General features: G+C 43.4%; 1 protein-coding gene across 5 annotated transcripts in view; it reads left to right on the top strand.

The window, feature by feature from the left end:
• The window catches only part of FARP1 (FERM, ARH/RhoGEF and pleckstrin domain protein 1), a 201312-nt gene that overhangs the window by 167898 nt on the left and 6853 nt on the right, over window positions 1-26561 (top strand). For 3 of the 5 annotated variants that reach the window (XM_036406875.1, XM_036406859.1, XM_054518571.1), the window contains exons 14-23: window positions 1318-1508; window positions 2991-3080; window positions 5246-5379; window positions 14414-14495; window positions 17138-17375; window positions 19360-19490; window positions 22568-22636; window positions 24593-24682; window positions 25802-25884; window positions 26224-26336. In XM_036406875.1, coding sequence (XP_036262768.1) covers window positions 1318-1508; window positions 2991-3080; window positions 5246-5379; window positions 14414-14495; window positions 17138-17375; window positions 19360-19490; window positions 22568-22636; window positions 24593-24682; window positions 25802-25884; window positions 26224-26336 — 1221 coding nt within the window. The remainder of the gene's footprint in view (window positions 1-1317; window positions 1509-2990; window positions 3081-5245; window positions 5380-14413; window positions 14496-17137; window positions 17376-19359; window positions 19491-22567; window positions 22637-24592; window positions 24683-25801; window positions 25885-26223; window positions 26337-26561) is intronic. The other 2 variants (XM_054518572.1, XM_036406866.1) reach the window with 1 other exon arrangement.

Genomic DNA, 26561 nt, shown 5'->3' with positions numbered 1-26561 from the left:
ATAATTTAGGGAGGACATAATCACATGATAGTAAATTGTATTTGGCCCTAATTATACACGGCGATGTATGTGTTTTACATTTCATCTTAGACAGCCTGTTGGCTGTGGTAGTCAAGAGCTTGTCACATTTTTTTTTGTTGGATTTTAATGTATGATGCCAAAATGGCACAGACTGTAAATGTTCTTCCACATGACAGATTCTTCTTCTAAAACAGGTTTAGATTGTCAGATGTATGGAGGAGGGGATAACTGGGAGAAGACTGGGCATTTTTGGCAAACTTTCTTTCTGTGCAGTCATTAATCTGGCTGCCTCCCAGAAGGCAAAATTTGCTAATATCAGTAATTTAATCTAGTGTATATGAATCCATGGAAGTGTAACTAATTGTCTAATTCTTTAATATTTTTAATCCAAAATGAAATGGGATTTTATATCTGTGAAAATCTGAAATTGTCATGCTTTGTGCATTAAAAGTATTGCTTTTCTCATGTAAATGTAATGCTAGCATTTCCATCCCAAACAATCAGAGGAGCATGGAAAGACCTACAAGGTATAATATACATACTCGTGTTGTGTGTAGAAGTTGGGGAGCTAGTAGTTTTCTCCCTTCATGTTAGATCTGACTGATCTTAGCAGCCACAATTCTGTAGAAAGTCATCCTTTTTCTCTAGATCTCAACTAGATAAATTTGTACTAACTTGTCCTGTAGTTCCCTCTGAAGTACTGATTTGAGTGTTTGAAGTTCTACCTTGCTGGAAAGAATGGCACTCCTGGAACGATTACTGTATTGTTGTATTTATTCTCCTTCTATAGAGTGGATTGCAATGGTGAAATGTTTTATATCAAGTTTATGTTTAGAATCATAGAATGGCCTGGGTTGGAAGGGACCTTAAAGACCTCCTAGCTCCAACCCCCTGCCATGGGCAGGAACACCTTTCACTAGACCAGGTTATTTAGAGCTCCATCCAGGCTGGCCTTGAGCACTGCCAGGGCTGGGACAGCCACAGCTTCCCTGAGCAAGCTGTTCTAGTGCCTCACCCCTCCCACGGTAAAGAACTGCAGCTCAGTCATCTGTGCCTTGATTCCTGCCCTACAGAGACACTAATTTCAGCCAGTTTTATCAGCTAAAAAATACTTACATGGTGAATGCAAGTGGATGCAGTTCCTCTGGCTTCAAGGCCATTTGGGCTAGTTTGAGGACCCTGATGGCTGTGTCTTGTAGCATAATTTCACATGCTGCAGTTTAAGTTTATGACTCCTTATGGTACTTTCTTGAGAAAGCTTGTCCTAACTGATTTCTCTTTTATCATTTTTCTTAGCAGGTTCTCTGACTGGCAGCCCTCACCTTTCAGAGCTTTCCATCAATTCCCAAGGAGGACCATCAGTGGCAAATATGACTTTATCTCCAAACTTGAGCCCTGATGCCAAGCAGTCATCTCCCTTGGTCAGCCCTTTGCTGAATGACCCGTCATGCATCAGGGCTGATGATGAGGAAGAGGTCAAAAGAAAGGTAAGGTGAACGAAGTTGGCCTTGTCTCTCTTCTCTCCGATGTGTTGTGATAAATCTGGGTTGTTCCTGTTGCTCCTGAGGTTCCAGGCAACCTCAGGAGCTTGTTTGGATGGGGTCTCCTATAAATCTGAACTTGCTTTTAAGGAGTGGAGTTTGGTAGTTTGTTGTAACAAAACAGTCAGCTCCGTTGTCTTACTGGAGTGAAGATTTCCAGGTGACAGAAAGAAAAGGAAGTGTTGAGCCTGTTGTGGGAATATCCAACCCAGGCTCTCCAGTCTCTCTCTGCTGGGAGCACCACTGGGAGCATCTGGTTGTGGGAGTAGAAAATGCTCTCTCTGTGCCACAGCCTGCAGCAATCGGCTGGGAGTGTTTGGCTCAGACCCATCATTGCAGCAAAACCATAAGGAAGCATCACATCCAAAACTGCTTTCTGAAGATAAAATGTTTGTCTGAGCTGGGCTGTTCTGGGTGCCTGCTGGCTCATCCCTCCTCTGCTGCTGGGTGAGAGGAGCTTCCTCTTGTCCTTCTGTAGCTAGTTTTTTCTCCTCGTCTTGGAGCATCTCAGGAGGGAGAAAGAAACTCTGATGGCTTTGCTGGGAAGTGGGAGTTTGTGTAAGGAAGATCTCGTTTCCCACTGTGCATAGTTAGCAAGATGTGTGAAGGAAATTTGAGAAGAAGAAAATCTGAGACTCGGTTAATGGAGCCAGGACTCTGTGTGCCAGTCCAAGACAGAGCAGCCAGTGACTGTGTACACCAGCTGATGATGGTTCCTGGGGGTGCTTTCTGACTGGGAAATGCCCACACAGTCTCCCTGTACAGGGCATTCATAGTGTTTGCACTGCATCGTTTGTCTTCAGGGAGGAAACAAAGGAAAAATATCTATGGATGTTTTTTTCTTAATTTTTGCTTCCTGAGCAACACAGAGGAAGATCAGCTGGGTTCCTTTGGCTCTTCAGAATTAAGAAATTTTAAATCTGTAACCTAATCTAAAATCCTTCCCCTCTCCCACTGTTATGTTAACCAGCCAAGAAAATCTTACAGGTTTGAATTTTTTTCAGAAGTATTTTTCCTGTGGATCACCATCCCGATGACAAAATTTAATAATAATCAGACACAAATTTTTGTTGCTTTGTCAAATTTTACACTTGATTTAAATGGTCATTTAGCCTGCAAAGGATTTTTTTATGAATTTCACAACATGTCCTGCTCCAGAAATAAACTGAAAGAAAATCAGCACCCCAAAGCAGTAGAAATCATCTTGGCAGAAAAAGATGTCTCTCAAAAACCCACAGAAAGTTCTTGCTCTCTTGTGTTTGCAAGGAAGGGTTGCTTTTAGGGCTTCAGGGCTTAGGAACATTCAAGGATGAGTCACACCATAACCACAAGCAAGGGTCACTGGTTTGTAACTCTCTCTGTGATTTATTATCTACAGTTTTTTCTCCATAAAAGCAGAGGAAAACCTAATGTGCTTGCAATTCACAGAGGTTCCCAACTGAGAAATCTTACTTCATTGCTAAGGAAGTGGCCACCACGGAGCGAACATACCTGAAGGACCTTGAAGTCATCACATCGGTATGTTTGCTTGAGCCTGACTCACAGAACACGTGAAGCTCTGGGCAGGGGGGTGTTTCATCTGCTCCATTTAACATCCTCGCTGCTCTGGGCTGCTGTTACATTCTGCACTGTGGTTACTCTTTGCTGTGCAGGGCAGTTCTCCTCCAGGGAGGAAGTAACAGGAGAATCAGAGAGCAGAGGTTTGCTCTGTGGTTAGTAACATGCACTAAGAAACTGTATCAGGTTGAGGAACTTGGGACACACTTCACTTATGTTTTCTTGCTCTCATGCTTTGTGGTTATAATTACTAAAAATGCCTGTGGGTTTTCAATGACTTCTCTTAAAACTGAAGTAGCTCCTTAGGGGCACATATAAATGTTTTCTACTGTATTAAACGCCCTCAATTTAACATGAAATATTGCAGAGTACCTATTTGAATGATTCTGATTTTTCAGAAAGTGAAACTGTGTGTTAAATGAGTCATTCATCTGTAGCATCTGATCAGAGTGTGATTGTTCAAATCACCAAGGCAAATAGCTGCCATCTTTGCACACACAGCAACAGTCTTGTTTCACTTCCGTGAATAATGTGTGCAAGATCTGGTCTGAACTAACCATTTTTCTGTGAAATGGCACTGGATACAAACCCCTTCATGGCATTTTGGCCAGCTCCAGACCTCTCAGCTCTTAAATCACCCAGCGAGGTGCATTGCCCCTGTGTTGAGTGTTGTGGTAAGGAGGACATGCTTCAGGGGGGAGCGCTGGGACCACCTGGGAACCAGGGACACAGTTTCTCCTCAGCTGCCTCTCTGTTCCAGGATCCCACATGACAGATGCAGCTAATCAGACCCCAGCTTGGACAGAGCCAGTATAGCATGGTTTTTGCAGGCAGCAGAGTAGCTCTGGCCACACTGCTACTTACCCTTGCTTTTTGGGAAGCCAGTCTGCTGAGGGAAGAGACCAGGTTCTGTGGGACAGTTCTGCAGTCATTACTGTGGTCTCAACAGCAGATATGCTGTTTTCATGTGGTATTTCACCCAGTGGCAGCAGAAACAAAAAGTTGCAGCTCTTCAGAGCTAAAGCCCATTTTCCACCCCATCCTCTCATTCTTGTGAAAGGCAAATTCTAATTTGCTGGATCACCAAGAGGGATGGGCCTGATGGTTAGCATGCAGTTGTATCAGCTATGCTCCACAAATGACTGGCCCAGGAGGCCAGTGACAGTGAACAAGTAGCCAGCATAGTTGGAAAAGGAACAACTGCTGTGCATGAATTTTGAGACCTGGTAGATGAGCTTCAACTTTAGTTCTGCCTGGTGCTGAGATAAAGCAGGGGAGAGGGAAGCTTGGGAAGGATCTCTTTTTATCCCAGCTCTGGCTCAGCTCCAGCTGATGCAGTGTCAAGCAAGACTGCTCTAACAGTCTTCTATGGTCCCAGCAGCCTTCTAGGCACTGCTGGAAGTCAAGCACAGATAGCTGGAACCCCTCAGGGCAGTAAGGAGTGAGCAGTGTTACCCTGTGGAAGACAATAGGCATTACTGCCTTGGCAAGCTGCCTAGTCCTATGGTTTTGTGTCACCCATAGCCTGTTAGGGTGAAATAAAGAGACTATGGTGCAAGACTGAGCAGGAGCCTGTTTCAGTCCTTACAGTGCCTGTCACTGCCACTCCAGTTTTGTGATAGCAGTGTCTTCCACTTGCTCACTTTGCAAAGTGATGGCCTCTGTGTGCACACAGCAGCGTGGGTGCTCACTGAGCCAACTCCTACCAAAGGCATTTCAGACGGAACTCGGCAAAAAGAAAATGAAGAGCTTTTTTTTTTTTTTTGCTTTTACTGAATTGTTTACAAGTATTGTAATGCTCTTTCTCCTGCACCTGCAGCATGTGCAAATTCAGTTTGTATTGACTGACCAGTTTGGGTTTGAAAAGAATTTTCAAGATTTGATCAGTGATGGCAAAAGGGAAGGGAGTTCCTTTTTCAGCTGTGCAGGGTCTGATCTCTGATAAGAGCACCAGTTCAGCACACAGGAGTGTCAGGGATAGTCTGGGTTGTATTCCTAGTGCCAATTAATAGGATTCTTACTGGCTTGGCTGTTAGGAGTATTTGGGTTAGGTACATAAAGACAGAAAATGATCATACCTTCTGCATTCCACCCACTGATAATTTTGCTTCTTTTTTCCTTTGTAGTGGTTTCAGAGTGCAGTGAGTAAAGAGGATTGCATGCCTGAAACACTGAAAAACCTAATTTTCTCCAACTTTGAACCTTTGCACAAATTTCACACTGGTTTTCTCAAGGAAATTGAGCAGAGACTTGCTCTGTGGTAAGACTGTTGATTGTTATTTATCTGTATTCTTTCGTGCAGTTTAGCATTTTTGCATTCCCTTTTTGCTAACTCCTTGTGATCTACTGTAGGGCTTAATTTGTGAAAGTCACAGATGTTGGTTATTAACAGACAGGGTTTATTGAATCGTGCTTTGTTCATGTTTACTTGACAAACTCTGTTGTTCAGATATCTCAGTTACAGACGTATGCAAATGAGATCATAATTCTGGATGAAGCTTTCCCTTGCCAAATGTCAGTGTTTCTACATGGCAGCTCCTTTGAAGAACATGCTGCAAGCAAGGCTTATCAGGAATAAAGAGGGAGAGGCAAAGGACCAGGTTCTGTTTCTGTCGAAATAGGTACAGGCTGGGAGGATTTCACAGAGCAGCTTCTCATTCTGCAGCATCACAGCTGTGACACTCACAGGGCCTACAGTGCTCTCTACAAATTGAAAGTGTTGGAAGAGGACACTGGGCTTGAAAGTTACCTATTCTTGACATAATACTGACAGTAAAACATGGCATTTTTTACAAAATAGCTATGAAGTGAACAATTCTTCCCTGGCAAGGCTCTTAGTTCATTCGACCACTGAAATCTTAGCAGAGGCAGCAGCATAAGCAGAAGCCTTCTACTCGCTCTGATTAGACCTGTCTGGACTAGATTGTCTTGCTCTCTGTAGGCATTTTTTGTAACTTGTCTTTGGTTCTAGGAGCTGAGCTTTTCCCTTCTCACTTAGAAAAGTGACAATGAATATCACATGAAAGCAGAGCAGGCAGACCTAATGGGTGTTAATCAGTTTAATTAAGACGGGTGCCTCTTTAACTAATGAATCAAAACAAAAGCAAAAACACAGTCTCACACAGAGTGTGTGAGTTTAACTCTTGTGATGTATTGAGATCATTTAATGAGGGCACAGCACAGACTAGAGCTGTCCAAACCCACCCTGCACAGCTGCAGAATTAGCAGGTGTTTTCTGGGAGGAGGGGAGTGTGGTCCTGCCTCTTAGAGCTGACTCCTTGTCCTCACCCTGGACTTTGGTTGACTCCTAATATTTTATATATATATTTGTACATGTATTTACATATAACCAATATAGTTACTCCTAAGACATGTTCTGCACAGCCACCCTGCCTGTATCATTCTTTTTTTCATTGGGCTGCTACTGGTGCTCATTGCACTGCCCTAAGCAGCGTTTATTACAGGTACTCCAAGAAGGCTCTTTCAGGTGTTATAAAATACTGGTTGTTTCTTCAACCTTGGTGTAGGATTAACAGTAGTTGGAGTTAATCCCCAACTAGCTGGGGTTAACATGTATGGTGAGAAAAGGAAAATTTATGCAGTTAGTAAAGGCCAAGTTCTGCTCTCTGTCAGACCAGTCTGATCTGGCTGGGTGCTGACTCCTGGGCAGATGTTGAAATAGAGATATATCCTATAAATATCTCTATATAGGATATATATATATATATATCCTATATATATATATCCTATATATATCTCTCTCTATATATATATCCTACATCACCCCTATATCCTTCTGCTGGCATTAGAGGTGGATGCAAACCTCCTGTTCAGGTGTGATGTTTCACAAAAATTGGATGATGCTCCACTACCAGCCTGCTGTGGAAAGGTGACATTGTGATAAGTGGAGGGAAGGAGCAGTTATGTTAAAAGAAAGAAAAAGTATTTAGGCTTCTAGACTTTCCTTGATTTTACTTTGGTTCTCCTTTTCAGTTAGCTTCTTTTAGAGCTGAGTAAACCTTTTGTTTTTCAGCTTCTCCATAAAGTTTCACAGGGTGGTAAACCTCATTTTAAAGCTTCTAATATCATATTTTAACTGCACTAACCCGGTGATTTAAAGTGCTGATCCGCTACAAAGTTCCTTTGCAATCCAAATTTATTCAGAAATATTCTGCTGAGGTAACTTTGTCCCAGCTGGGCACCTCGTTCTGATTTTGTCAGCTCAGCTATTGCATGTCCTTCCACAGTTAGTGTAAGGCCACTGGGATTTCTCCCTTGGCTGCTCTGATCCACTTGACAGAAGAGCAGTCACGTTCCTGCATTCAGTTTGCAGCCAACAGCCTGGGTGCACCTCCTGTAATACCCCTGCTGTAGACAGTGATGGTTGCTAAAGGTCTGCAAGATTTGGGTATGTGCCTTGGGAAGGAGGCAGCCCTGCTGACAGGTATTATTGTGGAGATGTTGATGTTCTATATAATGCCACAGATGCTGAGATAAGCCACAAGCAATAAACTCTGTCCTCTAGAGATTAGTGTTTAATTAAAGAGTGAGAGACAAAATTAAACAGCCCCTCAGCATCCACAAGAAGCTGGTGGCAGTGTGGTTGGGAATTCCTTCAGCAGCATGGTCAAGGTCACTTAGCTCAATGCCAGAGTGGTGGCCCCCTGGGTCACTTTTAAGGCAGAGGGCTCTGGCTGTGTTCACAGCTCAGGGCAGGTCACTCCCAGCTGCCCAGCAAATAAATCATGGGCCTGGCTGGGCACAGCTGCAGGCAGGTGTGGGCAGGATTCAAGCCAGCTCATTTAAATCTGACTCTTCCATGTCAGCTCTTAAATTTCCAGGCAGGTGGATGGGGAAGGAAGGTCCTGAGACATGAGCTTGCTCTGCATTTGTCAGAGGGTGACGTGTCCTACAAAAAAAGGGCCTTTGAGTGAAAGGGTTGTGGACTTCATCAGGCTGCTGGAAACCCCTGGCTACCAACATGTGCTGTGGGAGCTTGTGAGAGAGAGAGCCTCCTGCAAGCAGTCCTCTGTGTTCCTCTAGTGAGTAGGATGCTGGGTTTTATCAACTTAAAGTGCAATTCAGCCTGCTCACTCTACACAGATGTGAGTGCAGTCCTCTAAGGTTTGTTTCAAACTTCCTGCTGCATGTTGGGAGATCTAACAGGAGGTCATTCCCTGCTCTCTTAGGCCTTGCATCATATTGAAGCTGCTGCTGATGCAAAAGAACTGTGGTGAGATCAAGGCTCAGGGGGATTGTGCATATCAATTGTTAGATGTCTCCATGCTGTTAATTTGTTAAAACATCTATAGACTTTTAGCATTTGGCTGGAGGAAGCTCAGGTTGTGTACATTATTAAAAGTATTTCTGGCTTGCTTGAAGGCTTCTGAAGTGTTTGAATCTGCAATCAAGGGCAGGCTGTTAGCTACAGAACACCTTAAGGGCCAGGATCCTTTTGACCTGGCTATAGATTCTGGCAGGTCTGATCTGTTTCTTTACACAGTTCACCATTTTTCTCTGCAGTGCTGCATTTCCTAAGAGCAGCATGTCTCAGTGTCCAGAGCCTAGTGACAGCTTTTAGTATGACATAGATTGATACTGACACCAATAGTCAGCTGCAGAATACAGGCAGTCAGTGCATTTTTCTCAGCCAGAGTTTCTTTCTGGCCATGAAACTGAGAAGATTCCTGGTGGTTTTATTGCACAGCATCCTAAGATGAGTGACACCATGCTCTGGGCCATGTTTCCAGCCCGGCCAGTGCTGTAGTGGGGCCAGTAAAGCATTCCATGGATCTCCTCAGTTGCCACAGCTGTGCTGAGCTCTGGAGGCTGCCCATGTTCCTGGGAGCAAGTGAAATACCCCACTGGAGGCTGTGTGGTTTGAGGAGAGGAAGGAGGAGCTTTGGTGGATGCAGGTGCATGGTGCTTTGGTGGATGCAGGTGCTTTGTCCTCTCACACAGGAAGGGAAGAGGAGAAGAGCAGGAGCAGCACACATCAGGCTGTTCAGTGAGCAAGTGCCAGAAGAGCTGCATCTGGCACTTGGGCATCCAGATGCTGGTCCTGGCTGCCAGGACTCCTCAGCAAGGCTTTGGATGCAAGGCCAGGAGCTCCCAAACCTTTTTGATGGGAGAAAATATGGGAGGCATATGTCAGTGACTTTAGGCTGGCTCCTGTTTCCCAAGACCAGTGAGATTTTATGGCAAGGAGGAAGAGGTGTGGGCAGTGCAGGCAGAGTGTGACATACTTCATCAGCTTCTGGGTGGTTGAATCTGAGAAGTCAGTTAGGAGGAGTTGGGTTCTACTCCTCCTTTTACCTCAGCTGTTTAGTAAGCTATTCATCTGGGCCACAAGCACCATTTTCCATCCAAATAATTGAACTCATCTTTTCACACCCCATTAAATGTATTGCAAGTTTCCACACTGATTTCTTTAAATGAAGACAGAAAGTGGCAAATAGAGAACCATAAGTATCCCCCTTTTTCTGACCACTGAGCAGCATAGAGAGCAGTGCTGGGCAAGCCAGGATAGCTGTTTCTGCCCAAGGATGCCCTCATCAGGTAGCACAAATCTGTGGTTTGGGCCTTATCCCTTTGCTAGGAAAGAAAAATGTTATGTACCTCCCAGAAGTGCAGGCAGACTCCTCTTCTCCAGGGGAAGCTGCTAGTTTGACTTGCAGATCTTTCTGAGGAAAGCTGCTGCTCAGTGTTACCAGATGGGAATGTGTGGCTGTAATTTGCAAGAAAAAGGGCTCTTAATCTTAGCCTATGAAAAAGGAGAAGGCACAATCAGGGTTTGTGGAAGCAAAATTGAAAACCTCTAATAAAAAAGCACTCAGGGAGGCGTAGGAAGATGAGCCAAATGTTGATTTATTAACCATTTTTTGTTTGAGAAGAAATACTTGTGCTCAGGAAGAGCAGGCTGACAGACAGTTTATATAAACAAGGCAGCAGTTCTGATCTGCCTCCTCAAAGGCAGCATGCAGGCTGCTCATGTCTGCTGGGAGGCACGAGGAGGGCACTTGTCCTGTGTACAGAAACAAGGTGTGTGCTGCAGTACAAACCTCTGAGTTGTGCACTGCAGATTCCTGAGACCAGCACATTGAGAGGGGCTTGGTGCCAGCACACTGGGCTCGGTTTTGAGAGGATTTTCATTGCTGAAGTCACTTTTCTGGGTACCTCTGGGGATTGGAGCTGTGCTACGCCCAAATTAACTGGAAATGGTGGGAGAGAAGTAGCACATCCAGGATCTGTTAGTCAGAATTGGAGCCATGTTGCATCAGTCTCTGTGGCTCTCCCAGCAGGCTATGCCCAGGGTCAGCTCTGAGGCTGTTCCACAGCAAGGTGTGGGATGCTCTTGCCTTTACAGCCCATTTTCATGCAGTGCTCTTACTTGTTCGGATCCCTTACCCCTTAAAAGCATTACTGATGCATGTTTGCTGTAGGTTGGGTTTCTCCCACAACAGGGGTAACCATCCCAAAGTCTTTAAATGTATGCACACCCTCCAAAGGCTTGGTATGGCTCTGGGAAGCTCTGATGGCTTCAGCAGTGTTTCTTAGGCTCTGAGCAATGTGTCATGCACCACTCACTGCTGAAAGTCCAGCTGCAGTGCTGGCTGGAATGGGCAGGGCAGTAAGAAGCAGGGTGTGAGCAAGGAAAGGGGTGTTTGCTTTTATTGGCTCTTCTTTTCCAATTACAAAACATGCCTCTTATTTAAAAGGCAGTTGTAATGAGAAATGTTTAAGGTATTTCTTAGTATTAGAACTTTAGTTAATAATAAAGTCATAAAGAACTTCAAAGTGTCTAGGTGTTCAAAGAACCAGCTATGGTATTCAGGAGGGAGTTCCTGAGCATGTAACACAAGGTCACACATTGTAAATATAATTTGTTACAATTGATTTATTATTATTTTGGCTGCAATTCAAGGGCTGCAATCAAAGACTTCTGTGTTTGCCTCAAAAAAATCTTTATTGAGATATCTTTCTCTTCTTTTTTGCCTTTCCACCATCCCCATTGAATACCTTCTGATTGGGGGCATGGGCTGACTTGAGATTTCCTTCTATTATTTTTTCAATTGTATACACTAAAAACATCATGTAATTCGAAAATCTGACAGGGCTGCTTGTGTAATCCCTGTAAGTCAAGCTGATGGCTGTTTGGAGTAATATATATATAAGGTAGTGTCTGAATTTCTTGCCAGGTGTAAGCCAGTCTTCTCTTTTCTTGCTATTGTACATTTGCATTGCTGTAAAAAGGGACTACTTGGATAAAAATGGGAAATGATCTTATAATGACCAATAACATCCTCACTTTTTAGCATGATTTTCAGTGGCTTTAGACCTCCCCGCAATGTCAGTGGAGTAAGGGCACATTATGCATGAGGAAAGCTGCTGCTACATCTTCTGTGGAGATGGGCACCATCAATCAGCTCCTGATGAAAAGCTGTGAGACCCTAGGCCCTGAGTTTTTTCCCTTGTCAGTGGCAGATAGATACCATGTTCAAACAGTGACCCGTGAAAACGAGGAGTAAGAAGAACAATTCAGCCATTGATGCACAACAAATGAGCAGCTTCTTCCCTCTCAGCAAGCTGCGTGTTGTTATTCAAAACAGACACCACAGAGAGAACTCTCCTTTGTGCTCCTGTGCTTTGGGCTCTTGCAGCAGCAAGACATCATCTGATATGTTGTGTGTTTGGGTTTTATTTTTATATTCTGTGTATATGGATGCTCTTTTCTTGGTGTTTCTTGTTTTCCTGGGATTTGCATGTTGAGGAGCTGGGGAAGATGGCAGTGTAGCTTGGGGTTTGCTCTGGGTCCCAGCATGGAGCTGGGGTAGAGTGGAGGTTGGGTTTTAGGAGGCAGATGGGAAGCTCTCATGTTCTCTTGTGCCCAGTTTCAGCTTTCCCTGCCTCTCTGTCCACATCACAGCCTGCATGCCTGTGCACCATCTCCAGTGGGAAAATCATCTCTGTTGCAAGGGAAATTCACCTGCCTGGAAATAAATAACTAAAGCAAGAAGGGTGGCTGGAACAAGGAGCAGTATACAGCCATCACATTTCTGTATTTTCTCCTAAGAAAAGCCAGGGTTTGTTTCTTCCAGCAGGATGCATCTGTGTGCAGCACAGGTCATCTCTGTCAGCCTGGGCTGAGGGCTCTGGTAGCATTCAGCTCTTCACTGCTCAGCCAACAGCTGGAGAGAGGCTGTTGCTTCTGGGGACCCCCTTCTCTCTGTCTCTGTCACTCTGCCAAGATGCAGAGTAAGTTTTGAAAGCCCTAAAAGTCTGTGGCTGATGCTGATGAAGGGGGACTATTCCTGATGTGGTGAGATGCTGTGCAAGCACTCAGTGTGGTGGTGCTGAAGAGGGTCCAGCAGGTCAGCTTTTAGGAAATAAGGACCTGACTGTTCCATGAACAGCCCCATTAATTACTACCTGTTGGAAGCACTCTCTGTGACTTTGGTAGGCTTGGGCTCAGCCTCCAAGTAGGCAGCTAGTAGATAAGACATTTGTACTGTGTATTCCAGCCAATCTGTATTGTAGCCTTCAGATCAGAAAAGCAGTGTCTATTTAGAAAAAGCAGTCTGTAATGATGGACTTAATATTTATCTTGGCAGTAAGTAGATAACTCTACATTTCATACTCAAAAAGATACAAAACTGCCCAAGTCCATTAGATTAAATCAAATGTAGACACATGGAAATGGATCCAGGTAGTGCCAGAGAATGAGAGAATAACACATAAAGCAAGAATTCTTGTAGAGATAATTGCTGAATACCACACCATTGCTGGCAGCAGCACAATTTCATCTGGCTTTGACACTTCTGAGCTTGTGTGTAGATGCCCAACATGAACCATTTGGGTGGGGATGCTGCATGCTGGCTTCATGGGTGCAGGGGGCTTTTCCTTGCTTCCTGCCAGGGTGGGGCTGCTGCCTGGGGCTCCAAATGGTTCTGGTTTTCAGTCAGGGGCACTTGGATCTGCACCACTTGGAGCAGAGCTTTAGTGGCTGGAAGGTTTTATTTACAACCTGTCAGGAAATCTCAGTGGGGAGAGCTGCTGGATGGGTGTGTCATGGGGGAAGGGAGGATTTAGGAACAGCATAGAGTGGAGATGATTTGGCAGACAGAGGCTTCCTGAAGAGAGAAATTGTACTTTCAGTTTAGACATTGCTCGGGCATAATTAGACTATGGCAGTGTTTATATGACATAATGGTTTTGCAAAACAGTGATAATAATTAAAATTACCACTGACACAACCCAACTTCCTACCCCAGTGTAACCTTTGGGTTCAGAAAAAAAACATTAAAAATCTTGTTGAGTACTGATTTTCCTTGCCTAAATAGGCATGTGAGTGTTAACACACTAGGAAAACACACAATAGGAAATTATTAGAGACAACCTATGAAACTGGGTGATGTTCAAATGAACATGGAGTAATCCCTTGTTTATCAATGGAGTCTCTTGGAAAGGGGAGGGTAACAGTGCTTCTCCCCACACACTCCTAGTGATTTTCTTTTGACAGCATAGCTTTGTTGGAACAGGTCTGTAACAGGTTCTTATAGTCATGATCTTTCCTCCTGTGTTTTCAAAAAGCACATGTCTGGTTGTTTGGTTTCACTCAGGGTGTGGTATCCTTGCTGTCTCACACATGGATTTAGATACAGGAATATCTTTTTTATCAGGAGCAGTGTTGCTCCCAAGTGCTGCACTCACCAAAGTGCAGCTGGCTGGGTGAGAGGCAGCACTTTGCATTTGTAATACCATAAGTGAAATACTGAATGGAAATTCCTGCCAGTATTTAAACACTTATGAGTCAAAGCCTGATGCTGGGTGGATTTATTTTTTTTTTTGGCCCCACTGTCCCTTGCACAAGCAGAAAACTCTTCAGAAGAAGAACACCCCCGGGTCCTGTTCTGGGGCTCAGCCATTGTATCTGAGCAGAATTAACCTTCTGCTCTAAGGTCACATATTCTCATGGGACTCTGATGCCTTCTTTTCCCCCAAACCATTTCCAGCCTTTTCTGGTGTGTTCAAAAATGCTAGCAATTTTCCTTAAAAGTCTAATCCTTTTGTTAAGTGCCTGCCCTCTCTGTTGTTAGGAGTGAAAGGCAGGCTGGGTGAAGGGTGTACTGTACCTGGGAATTACACTCTGCCAGGAAGATTCCTCACAAGCTTCTGAGCAAAGGAGCATGGGGGTCAGGATTTTTAAAAAAATGAGCTATTGAGTTTCAGTGCTTATAAGTGATGAAGCAGTTTTATTGGATGACTGAAGTGTGTGGCATTTCTGTTGCTGACAGGGAAGGCCGCTCTAATGCTCACATTAAAGGAGATTACCAAAGAATCGGAGATGTTATGCTGAAGAACATTCAGAGTATGAAGGTAGGAATGATCCTATAACTGCTAAGCTTTGACACGGATTAACTTCAGCATGCTTTTCCTTTTCTTATGATGTTGCCTCTTGTGCTGGTTTTTGCCAGTTGTAATCAAGGCTCATGCTATGAAAGTTTCCTTTGATGACGTTGCAAGCATTTGGTGGATTTCCCTGGGATTTCACAATTGCAAGCTGATTTTAAATTGTCGAGCCCCTTTCCTCCACTCTCCTAAAAACAGAAGCAGCAAACAGAAAAGTTCAGGAGTATTTCATTTCCAGGTCTTTTTTCCTTCAAATAAGAGGGCAAAGCATTGGAATTTGTGTGGCTGAAGAGACTGTTCAAATGCTGAGTGTGCCTATTTTTTCATGCAAATATTCACGTTAAGATATTGCAGGATTGGTGACCATAAGCTGGATATCGATTTGACTTGGAAAAGTTATATTTGTGCACTGCAGTGCCAAGTTAGGTGAAAGGTTTTTGAATCATGAGAATAATTGCCTCTGAAGCCTTTAAAACTAGAAGTAAAAATACACATATGAACCATAAATCCAGGTGTAATGTTCAGCAGAATTTGCAAGTGTTCTTAGTCTGGCCAGAGCAGTATTCTCAATGCTCTGTGTTACTGAGAAAACAGCATGGAATGCATTGTGAAAACCCTGCAGGTTTGTACAGTGTGGATGTAAGCTCACCTTACTGTAATGCATCCACACCTCCAGGTCGGTGTGGGGCAGAACGTGGCATTTCCCCTTCAGCACGCGGCTCTGCGAGTGATATTGAACTCTCTGATAAATCTTTCCTTGGGGATGGCCACTTGGGCATTCTGCAGTTAGTAAATGGAGCAGCCTTGAGTCCTTGGCTGGAGGAAAGGGCACTTTAATCATTACAGCTCTCCTGAGATGTTGGCTAGGACTCGCTTTGTCTTTCGAAAGGACGGAGAGAGACGCGGAGAGCGAAGTGACGCACAAGCGATCACACGGCAGATCAGAAAAAGGGAGCACAGAAAGGTCCAGTTCCCATCCCAGCCTTGACACAGCCAGCCTTGTCACCAATAAGGCAGCCTCACACTCTCTCTCTGTGCAGTGTACTTAGCCAGGAACTGCTTTTTCCCCTCAAGATGTAATTCACATCCCGTGGAAGAAATGTAGAGGGGACTTTTCTATCTCCGTCTCTGCTCTCAAGAAGGATGCAGCTCTTCACAAACAGTTTTTAGAGTACCAGAGAGCTTCAGACAGACTTTGTCTCTGCTCTTGGTATTTTGCAACATTAAATTGTGTGTCCTTTGCTGTCTGCAGGTCCTTCTGGGCCTCTAGTTTAAGGGCAGTGTACAGTCCTCACTGTAACTTAGACCTGGCAGCGTGCTTTCACCTTTCCCATTTTCCCTTTCCCATTAAAGGATTTTACTTCATTTGCTTTGAGATCCACCACCACTGATCTACTGATAGGTAAAGAGACAAAAGCTAGTTTAACTTAAAAGAACTGCACAAGAAACAAATAAAGTTAGTAAAAACTGTACTTATTTATCATGAGACCTGTTAAAAGATCTGCAAACTGATGCTACATGTTTAATTAATATAGGAAAGAAGTTAAGAAAGGTAATTAATGGGCAGTCTCTGTGGCAGCCCAGAGGGTCTGCTGTATCTTTTCCTGAGTTACAGACTTATAAAATGAATATGCAGTGTGTGGAGGAAGCAGCTTGGCTCTAGGGAAGGTATGTTTCTGGTAAACATGTCACAAATCACAGGAGAGAGAGAGTTGACTGGAAATGTGTCAAAAAGCACAAACTTCAGATTAAGACAGAATTTCTTCTCAAGTCCATTCAATTTGTGCATTCAATTTCTTTTTGCTGCTGCTTAATATTCTACCATTACTGGAAAACTTCAGTTGGCTGCTCAGAGAAGCTCTGTACATCCTGAAGAACCAGTTTACCTTTTTCAAAACACAACTAATTCCCTGTATAAATTGTTTAAAAAAAATACTGCTGAACTGTTTGAAGGGGGAGTTGTGAATACCTGTGATACTGAGACCTAAATGGAATTACATATTTAATGCAAACCTCATTCATTGCTGCCAGTGGGATTATTTAGAGACTGCACTAAGGAGAAGAGGATGTAGTCTAAGGATGAAGAGCTTGTAACATAACCATTTCTGTCAGGCAACTCCTCTGGTTTTGTGTTTGTTGAGTTTCCCAAGAGATGCAACTTCTCATTAATGAGAGGAGAGCAGAAGCCAGAAGTCCATTTGCCTGCATATCTGTTCCCCAAAACCACCTAAGGGAAACTGGGGCATCTAAATCCCTTCATCCTTTTAGAAAATCCCATTTGCATTTTTTGGCTGTCTCTATTGCACCTACTTGCATGATCTGTGTTCATGTCATCTCCTTGCCTTTGGATTCCTCACTGATAAGAGAGTTTTGTTGAATTATGTGCTTTAGCTTTCCTGGGAATGCAGAGGGGGTGGGGGTGTCTACTTCAAATGAGTAATGCCTTTTCTCCTTGGCAAGTGAATATCAGAACCATTGTGCTGTACAATGATTTTGTTTGCAAAATCCCCACTGCTGTGCTAGTTGGATGTGTTATTGGATTAGGTATGGGCTGAGTCATGTCTCTCAGTGATTGTTAAGAGCCTCCTCTTTTCTTTCTTGCATAAAAGCAACTGACAATTCACCTGCGAAAGCACAATGAGATTTTAATGGAGCTGGAGAATGGGATCAGGAACTCCCGCAAGCTGGAGACCTTCTGCAGAGATTTTGAGCTACAGAAAGTCTGCTACTTGCCTCTCAATACCTTCCTCCTCAGGCCTTTACACAGGCTTATGCACTACAAGCAGATAATGGAGAGGCTTTGCAAGCACTACCCTCCAAGCCACATGGACTTCAGGGATTCGAGAGGTAAGAAAGACAAAAGACGTCAGTTCCCGGAGCTGGGGAATGACACCCATTAGACATTAGAGGTGTATGGCTGGAGGAAAGGAAAATCTTTTTTTTTAAACCCACATAAAAAGAGGATTGAGTTGCAAAATCCACCACTCAGAGCACCATAAGCAGTAGGATTAACAGAAGGATGCTCTTCTATACACATTGTGCCACAGTCTGGGCAGGTGCTTGGAAGAGAATTCTGCTGGAGGTTATTAAACACACAGAAATGACAGCAGGTTCAGGAAGCCTCTTGAACTGAAAACAGTTGGAAGGTTGGAGAGAGCACAGGGAACATACCATATGTGCTTGTGTTGTTCCTAGCTTTCCCTAGAGATCCTCTAATAACACAAAATACTAGCCCAGGTGAACCCTTGGTCTGACTCAGTAGGGATGCTGTTATTATGTCTTTCAGTGTTATTTTTCTTCTTTTTCAAGAATACAGTTTGCTCTGTTATCATTTCCGTGATTTGTTTCAGGAGCTCAAAGCAGCCAGCATGGGTTGGTTTTGGATTTGGGGTTGGTTTTTTTTCAAACATGAAGAAATTGCCCTCCTGTAGCCTGAACTCACTGCCTGCCATTTCTTACTGATGGTTTGTTCTCCTTCCTCCTTGCACCCATCCCCCACACCTGTTGTAAGCTGGGTGTGTTTAAGGATAACTCCATTATCTTTGGTACGTTGCTGCAGATCCATGGAAGAGCTTGGGCTCCCAGGCATAACATGTGAGCTGAGCTCCCTCAGAGGCTGTGGGATGAGACCCCCAGCAGGCAGTGCAGAGAATGCAGAGCTAACCTGACCTGTGGCAGTAGGAAATGCCACAGAGACTTGTGGCACTGGGGGGCTGTGTGACACAGGTGCTAGCCCAAATCTCTCTGCTCCCTGAGTGATCTCAGAGAAGGCAGAGAGTAGTGCCTGCATGTCTTTCAGCCAAGGCTGGGGCATGAGGATGATGTGTCCATTCTCCTCTCCCCAGAGAGTGGAGCAGGCTGATTCCTGCTTCTCCTTTGAAATGGATATGAGCATAGGTTTCACAGGTGAAAATAAGACAACATGAGGACAGTGTGACTTAGAGACCCCATCACTCTGGGATCAGTTTCTTACTGAGGTGTTTGCAGACTCTTTTTAAAGGTCAGAGTCTAAAGGAAGCAAAAAAAAGTGAATTTAATCCCAGAAGAGAGCATGTCTCCCACTAGCAGGTGGGTGAACTGTGTACTGAGCAATGATGAAGGAAGATGGAACCACTGTTACTGTTCATGGACTGTGGTTTTTTAGCAAAAATGGCTGTAGCTGCTCTTCTAGCACTGCCAGCCCGTGTGCTTGGCCCATTCAGAGCCTGCCCACTCAGCCAGGTGTGTCAAGGCTGCTGCTCCCACACATGATGGCACAGGGAGTGGGTGGTGTCTCTGGAGAGAATGGAGTAGATAGAGCCATGATGTGACTCAGTGGTGTGCAGCCCTTTAGTTGTTCTCATTGATGGGACTGAGAACAAGCCCCAAGGTGTTTGCCATCTGAAATGATACAATAAGTGACACTGCCATTTCCTGCTCTTTTCAAATATGGACCTGACCCTGTGTGCTGCAAGCAGGGGGAAATGCATTTTTTGAAGCATAGAGAACATCCCTAGATTGATCAGAGTTGTAGGAATTTAAGTCCTTTATGAGAATCCATTCATTGGTGCTCTGGATTGACCATACTCTTCTTATAAAGTTCCTGTGGCTAAAACAGGGCAAATTTTTGGGAAATAGACTGACTGTTCTTCACAACACTCCACCCCATCCACTGTGTAAGATGATGTCCAGAGTTTGTGTGGGTTTTAGTCTGCCTGAGTAGCTTTATGCTGTAGAGGAGAAGAGTAGCACAAGAGGGCTCATGAGCCAGATACTGCTGAAAAAAAGCCATATTTCTTCTTGAACATTCTTGTAAATTTTTAATAAGCACTTTATGGATTTGTCCATCTAGCTGCTTTGGCTGAGATTTCTGAAATGGTGGCTCAGCTCCATGGCAATATGATAAAGATGGAGAACTTCCAGAAGCTGCACGAACTGAAGAAAGACTTGATAGGCATGGACAATCTGGTGATCCCCGGAAGGGTGAGTAACAGAGTTGTGATTAAGATTTGATACCATTTCAAATCATTAGGTATGTTTTCAAAACCTGTTTATTAGGGGCACCTGTGAAATTGCCTTTCATCATTTGAACCTTTTTCTGTCACCAAAACCTCTCAGATGTAAACACAATAATGCCAAATGTCATCATTTAACCCCAGCCAGCAGCCAAGACCCACACAGCTGCTTGCTCACTGCCCCAGTGGCAGGACCAGGTAGAGAGTCAGAAGGGAAAAAGCAATCAAGAGAACTCATGAGTTGGGATAAAGACAGTTTAACAGGGAAAGCAGAAGCCATGCACACAAGCAGAGCAAAACAAGGAATTAATTCACTGCTTGCCAAGAGCAGGCAGATGTTCAGCCATCCAAGAGAGCAGGGCAGGTGTAATGGGGACTTGGGAAGACAAACAGCATTACCCCAAATGTTCCCCCTTCCTTCTTCACCCTCCCACTGTATATACTGAGCATGATGTCACATGGTCTGGAATGTCCCTTTGGTCAGTTTGAGTCACCTGTCCTGGCTGTGTCTCCTCCCAAGTTCACATGCACCTCCAACTCCCTCACCAGTGTGGCTGTAGGAAAAGCAGAAAAGGCTTTGGCTCTGTGTAAGCCCTGCTCAGCAATAACAAAAACATCTCTTTATTATCAGCCCTGTGTTCAGCTACTTGTGCCCAGCACAAATCCAGGATACAGCCCCATACCAGCCATGGTGAAGAAATTAATTCTACCCCAGCCAAAACCAGCACACCCTAGAAAACAGCACCTTTAAAGCAGGAAAAGGCAATCCTCTTTATTACCTTTTATTGACTTTTTAAGTTGTCTTTTGTATAGATCTGGACTGTTTTAGGCAATTCCAAACATCTTTTACAACAGAGGCAGTAAAAATTTAGTATTTATCACAGCATTCAGAGCTTGAGCAGTTTCACATTTCTTCTTGCTGCCCTTATTTTCTTTTCCCAGCCCTTGATGCTAGAGCTTGACAGATTAAAGGCAAGTAAGGCATTTGTGCTGGAATAACTTCAGCCCTTTCACCATGCCTTGCTTTGAAACTCATGGCCCTGGGGAGGAGCAGTCTCTTCAGTCTACATGTAACATTAGGCAATCATTTTTGAGACAGTGTTGCCCTAAGTAAACACTTTTAATTGTGCCATAAGAATACCATCTCCTTCTTACTTATCATGCCTTTTTAAAATCAAAGGCTCATTTCAGAACAAATGAGCCACAGTGTAATATTTGTAGCCTTTTATATTTTCTTAGGCACATGTATCTGTGTGTGCAAACTTGAGAGTTGTCTCTTGCTGAAGTAGTTTCCTTCCCAGTCTCTTGACTTTTGTGTGTAATACACAAAACCAGGGCTTGCAACGAGTTTGAAGTTGATGTGCCATTGGGAAGGCAGTGCTGAGCACAGGTATTTCTGCATTTGTGGCTGTTCCCCACTCCCTCCCTTTACCTTTTCCCTGTCTCCAAGCAGCTGCCACAGCTCATGTTTCTTTCTAGTGATCCACAGACTGTTCACATCCTTGGCAAGTCCCTCAGGACATTTCACAGCCTCTGCATCTCTCTATCACATGAAATTAAATGCTGTCATCGGGTGTTTTCTGCAACCCTAGTCTATTTAAAGTCTGAGCAGTCTTCCTGTCCTAGGAAGTTCAAGGAAAAGGCAGGTGGGGGGCAGAAGTTGTTTCCTTGCCAAGACAAGAAGCATTGGCCACCACACTCTGGCACATGCCCAGGCTGTTGCTGCTTCCAGCCCTTGGCTGTTCTTCTGGCTCTGACTCAAATCCCTGCCCTGGTGCAGGCAGGGCTGGGAGGCAAATGCCACGGTAACCCCATCCTCAGGAGGGGATTTGCCTCCCATCCCTGGGAGGCAAATGCCACTGTAACCCCAGAGCAGGATGTCTGCTGCTGCTGAGCTGGTTCCTGTACTGGCCATGAGAACCCCCTGTGGCTGGCTGTCCTTGCAGGTGGCAGTGACCTGCAGCTCTGCATCCATGCAGTCCCCACCACTGGCAGTGCTGGTGCTGAGCCTGCCAGGGACTGTTGGGTGCTACCACAGGGCCCTAATTATGATCAATACTCCTTGGTGGCCAACAACAGCTTCCAGTGACCTCTCTGGTGCCATGAGCCTACTGTGGCACAGGGATAAGCACCTCTAGCCACTTTGCCACCCTTCAGCCCCCAGGCAGTGCAGGTGGGGGGACTGGACACACCAAAGCAAGCCTAAGGCGTTCGTGTTGTTTCTCTGAAAAGGTTGATCTGAGCCAATTTCTTCCTAAGATGCAGGTGGTTAAGTGCTTTATACAGGTTTTTACATCCACAATTATGAGTAGAATGACCTTAGAAAGACTGTAATAAATAAATATGAACCTCTTAGCAGAAGCTGGAGGGAGTGACAGAAAAATTGTATTTTCATGGCTTTCAGAGAAATGTAAGGGTGAATTGCTGCATAGTTCACAGTAAGCCTAGGAAATCCAGCATTTTGAAAGTTTCAGATGTGCTACTTTTCCTCTGTTTCCATCCCTAAACATTCTTAAACACTGTGGTTTGGATTAATATGCTGTATTATATGACATGGATGGTGCTGGGATAACTCATACTGCCAGACAAATGTCTTTCTTTGTCTGCTGCTAATGGTGATGTTGAGTAGCTGGTTTTACACTGCAGTGAATGAGAGCAGTGTGTGCCATATGCACCACAGAAGATTACCAGTGGCTAACCAAGAACACATATATATCATTAATTTTTATGTCATTTGTGCTGTGAAAAATACTCATTAAAAACTGAGGAAAGAGGGGGCTGTCTGAAGGAGTTATTGTCAGGCAAAAACAATTTTGCTTAGCTGAATTTTCTTAATATGAATGAAAGGAATTTATCCTAAAGACAGTTACAAACAGCAATTATCCTATAAATTAGATTTCTAACATACTTAATAAAATTAAAAGTCTTGGTAACTGACAGTCAAGACATTTTTATGACCAAGTAGTCATATTTCTGTTTACATACTAAAAAAAAATCATAATTTCTGCAGGAGCTAAATTTTTGTCTTGTATTTGTCTCCCACAGGAGTTTATTAGGCTGGGCAGTCTTAGTAAGTTGTCTGGAAAAGGTTTACAGCAACGGATGTTTTTTCTGGTAAGCAAGAAGACAATTTTTCTTTGTACAATGAAATGTGACTCTAGGCATCTACTAGACATAACTGTTGGACTTGAACTTTGAATTACAGTAAGTATTTTAAGCAGCCTTATTTAAATTAACACAGTACATCACCCATGCAGCTGGTTGTTAAGAACTTACATTTCTGTTCAAATCCAATATTCTCTTTGTAACTGCTTCTTACAAAGAGAAAACTATTTTTGATATGACAGTGTGAATATAATGATAAAATAATACCTCCTTGCACCTTGTCTTAAATAAAAGCAGCATCATTACAAAATGAAAAGTGGCACCACATGGGATAGTGATCATATTCAGAAAAGAAGACAAAGAGTGTCTCCTGGCGATATGAACAATAATTCACATAATGCTCTCAGAACACATCACAGAACCAAATTTTTCCATACAGTTCCAACACAAGTGCCCAGCGTGTTGATGGACCTCCCTGTACTTGGAGATGCATTTTGCAAGTTTTGTACTAGGGAAGTTTGTCTCCTCCCACCACTTTGACGTTATGGTGATCCCACTCACTCTCTGGTCCACGAGAGTCCACTGGATAGTTCCTCCTCTCTTTTCTTCCCAGCCAGCTGATTTGCTCCCAAGCTCCTGATGTTACTGCTGTTGTGCCCTTGGTGCTGAGGCCTTGGGACACCCAGCAGGGTGCACAGATTTTTTAGTACACAAACCCCTGAAGAGTCAGTGCAGTGTGGCAGAAGAATGCTTCTTTGGCTTCTTGTGTGCAAAAGGTGAAGGCACTGGCTGTGTAGAAAAGCTTGTGAGTGTGCTAGATTTTACAAGGTGTTTGACATTTAATCTTTTAAATGAGCCAAAGATATAACCTGATAAATCTACCTGAGTAGGATTATCCTCTGCCTTTAAAGGCACTGAAGAGGAAGCCTAAATGAATACCGTGCATATTTTCTTGCATACCAACAGATACTAGATGATGCCTTGGTGTTATACCTGTATAAAACATTAAAAATTTTGAGAACTAGACTCTCAAGTCAGTTGCTTTCACTGTCAAAGAAGCCTTTTATCTGTCTTAAGCACCAGAATCTATTTGGAGGTAAAATCCCAGGTCAGTACTGTGAGATTCCAAATGCACGTATAATCATTGGCATAATTAAATCCCCCTCTAGTGGCTGATCCACAAAGTTTCATGAATTACTGCTGCTGCATTGTAGAGGTCTGTGGCAAGAGCTCTGTTTCACACCACAGAGTGTGATTTTCTTGATGCAGCCATCTGGTTTGAGAAAAACACCCTTTGACCCAGGTGGCCCAGTGAAAATATTCTGTTCATTTTATGACAACAAAATGCAGGCAGTCGTTTGGCATGCTTTGGACAACCGTTGTTACCTGCAGGAAGCTCTACAAATTGAGATTTTCAGTCTCTTCACCTTGGCATTTTTAACATAAAACCATCTACCTGGAAAAAGGTCTCCCAGCTTCCTTCTGAATATGGGGAGTAAAAGACAGCCACTCTCTTTATAAGGGCTGAGTTGGACACACCTCTTGGGCAGGTTTACCTATCTTTTCTTTCAAAGCAGGAGAAAATACTGGTGAAGCACACACCTTCCACAGCTTCAAAGTGCAGCAGAGTGTGAAATGTATGAAATGTACTGCTCTGTTTCACCACTCTTGTGGCTTGGTAGTTCTGACCCAGAGATTACAAAGGGAACATTAGAAGGCATTGAAAAATATCCAGTGGAAAATTATGGAAATATACCTAAAACTAGCCAGAAAGGAGGGCAGGGAAGATTACAGGTGCTAACACGTGGTAGTGGAATATTGTGGAAGCCAAGATTTTGGATTCGTTAATTAGGACTGCCATATAAATACTCAACTTTCCTGTATTCCCTGTTCTCTTTTAATTTTTTTTCACATACATACATGCCAGCCAACACCATTCTAATGATGCTTATCCTTGCTTTTCAGTTTAATGATATCCTGTTGTACACAAGTAGAGGCCTGACAGCATCCAATCAGTTTAAAGTGCATGGGCATCTTCCACTGTATGGCATGACAGTAAGTATTGTGAGAGCTTAAGGGATTCATGCTTAAGTGGCCATTTGTGGTCCCATCTTAATTGCTTGATGGATTTCTGCTGGGCTGAAAACAGCAGCAAAGGGGGATGATCTCTAAATCTGTCTTGGGTTCAGCATCTGTTCCTGCAGCCTTCTGCACAGAGGTGATCACATAGCAAAGTGAGCCCCCTCATATTTGTGTGTAATACAAAGAAAGAAATTCAGCTTTCTATAAAGAGGAAAAGGCATTTTTGAGGGCTGCTTCCTCACAATACAGACTTCTCTGGAGATGGGTTCTTTGTTTTTTTCAACTATTAAATTGAACATGATTCTTACAAGTAATTCGTCCCCAATTCAAGTAAGTTGCTACTGTTTACAAGACAAGTAAACAGTAGCAACAATCTCATTTCTATTAAAAATGCATTTCCTAATGTTTTCAGTTCTATATTTTAAAGCCAAAGTAGTGGGAATCTGGCAGCAAAATGTTATTTGGAGCTCTTGTTGCAATTCTTCTGGAAAACAGCCATTTCAAGCCAATAGCACCTATTTACCTCTTCTTGTGTTGTTCCAAAAATATTTTTGCTGATTTCAAAAAGCTTTCATTCCCTCCATTATTTTCAATGGAACTTCTCACTGTTTGGTATCAATTCTTTGCTGTTCTCCTGAGAATTGAATTGTCACTACCACAGTAATTGACTTTCTCTAAACATTTGCAAGGTTTCAAGTTTTATCTAGCATTTCAAGGAATCTACTCAGTGGTTGGTGGCCATTTGGCCTGGACTTGCTCTCAGCAGAACTGTGCTATGCTGCATTTCCCAGGGCACTCCCAGCATTTAACACATCCTTTTGTACAATGAATCATTCTTCTGATAAAACTACTGCTATTTTCTTGGACACAAAGCAGACAAAGCCATGCTTTTGGTTCAAGATGTCAGTGCAGAATTTACTATTTTTCCAGTTTGCAAGGCACTGGTTTTTTCCTCAATACCTAGCTCAAATTTGTTTGTGAGCATTTCTCCTATTTCTTTCCCCAATGGTAAGAGCTCATTCAGTTCACTGTTTCACCTTAAGAAATATGTACTTCCTGCAATCTGACTGCATTTGGCCTTTTACCTCTCAGATGGAGGAAAGTGAGGAGGAATGGGGAGTTCCTCACTGCCTGACACTACGAGGTCAACACCAGTCCATCGTTGTTGCTGCAAGGTAATTCAGTGGAGACAAAGTCCACATGTGAGTTGTATTTCTCTGCAGCTGTCACAGTGGGACAGAGAGGCATCATTTTGTTTGTATTTGCTCCTAAAACCATCTTCTCAAAGGTATATTCTTTCCTGAAAGCCACTTGTTAAGAAAAAAGTGGATGGGACAAAATAGAGTGGCAATTGTGCAAGTTGGAACGAAAACTAAGTAATCAGGGAGAAAAATGTAGCATTTTGTGTCTGAATTCATTTATTTCAGTTAAAAGTAAGCTCAGCTTGTGTCTATTTCTTAGAGTTTGCTTTCAGCCTGTATGAAAATGAATAAAATCTGAATTTTCATTGTTAGTTCCCGTGCTGAAATGGACAAATGGACTGAGGACATCCAGATGGCAATAGACCTGGCAGAGAAAAGCAGTGGCCCTGCCCCAGAGTTACTGGCAAGCAGCCCACCTGACAATAGTAAGTAAATGCCAGAGTAGGTTTTATTCATTTTTGTCAGTATGATTTGTGGCTGCTTCTAAGCAAAGTGGTGAGAAGTGCTGGCCACAAGTCAAACTGAGACATTTGAAGTTGATTTATACACATATATATGTATAGATATATTGAGATATGTGCCATTTTAATGTTCTTGTTGATGTTAGCAGAAAGTTTCATTGAATAGAGAAGTGACTTAAGCATAATGAT

This window comes from Molothrus ater, chromosome 2 (genome assembly GCF_012460135.2).
Source record: "Molothrus ater isolate BHLD 08-10-18 breed brown headed cowbird chromosome 2, BPBGC_Mater_1.1, whole genome shotgun sequence".
Classification (NCBI taxonomy): Eukaryota; Metazoa; Chordata; class Aves; order Passeriformes; family Icteridae; genus Molothrus; species Molothrus ater.
Note: the sequence above shows the minus strand (reverse complement) of the source record. Positions and strands in the feature narration are given on the sequence as shown.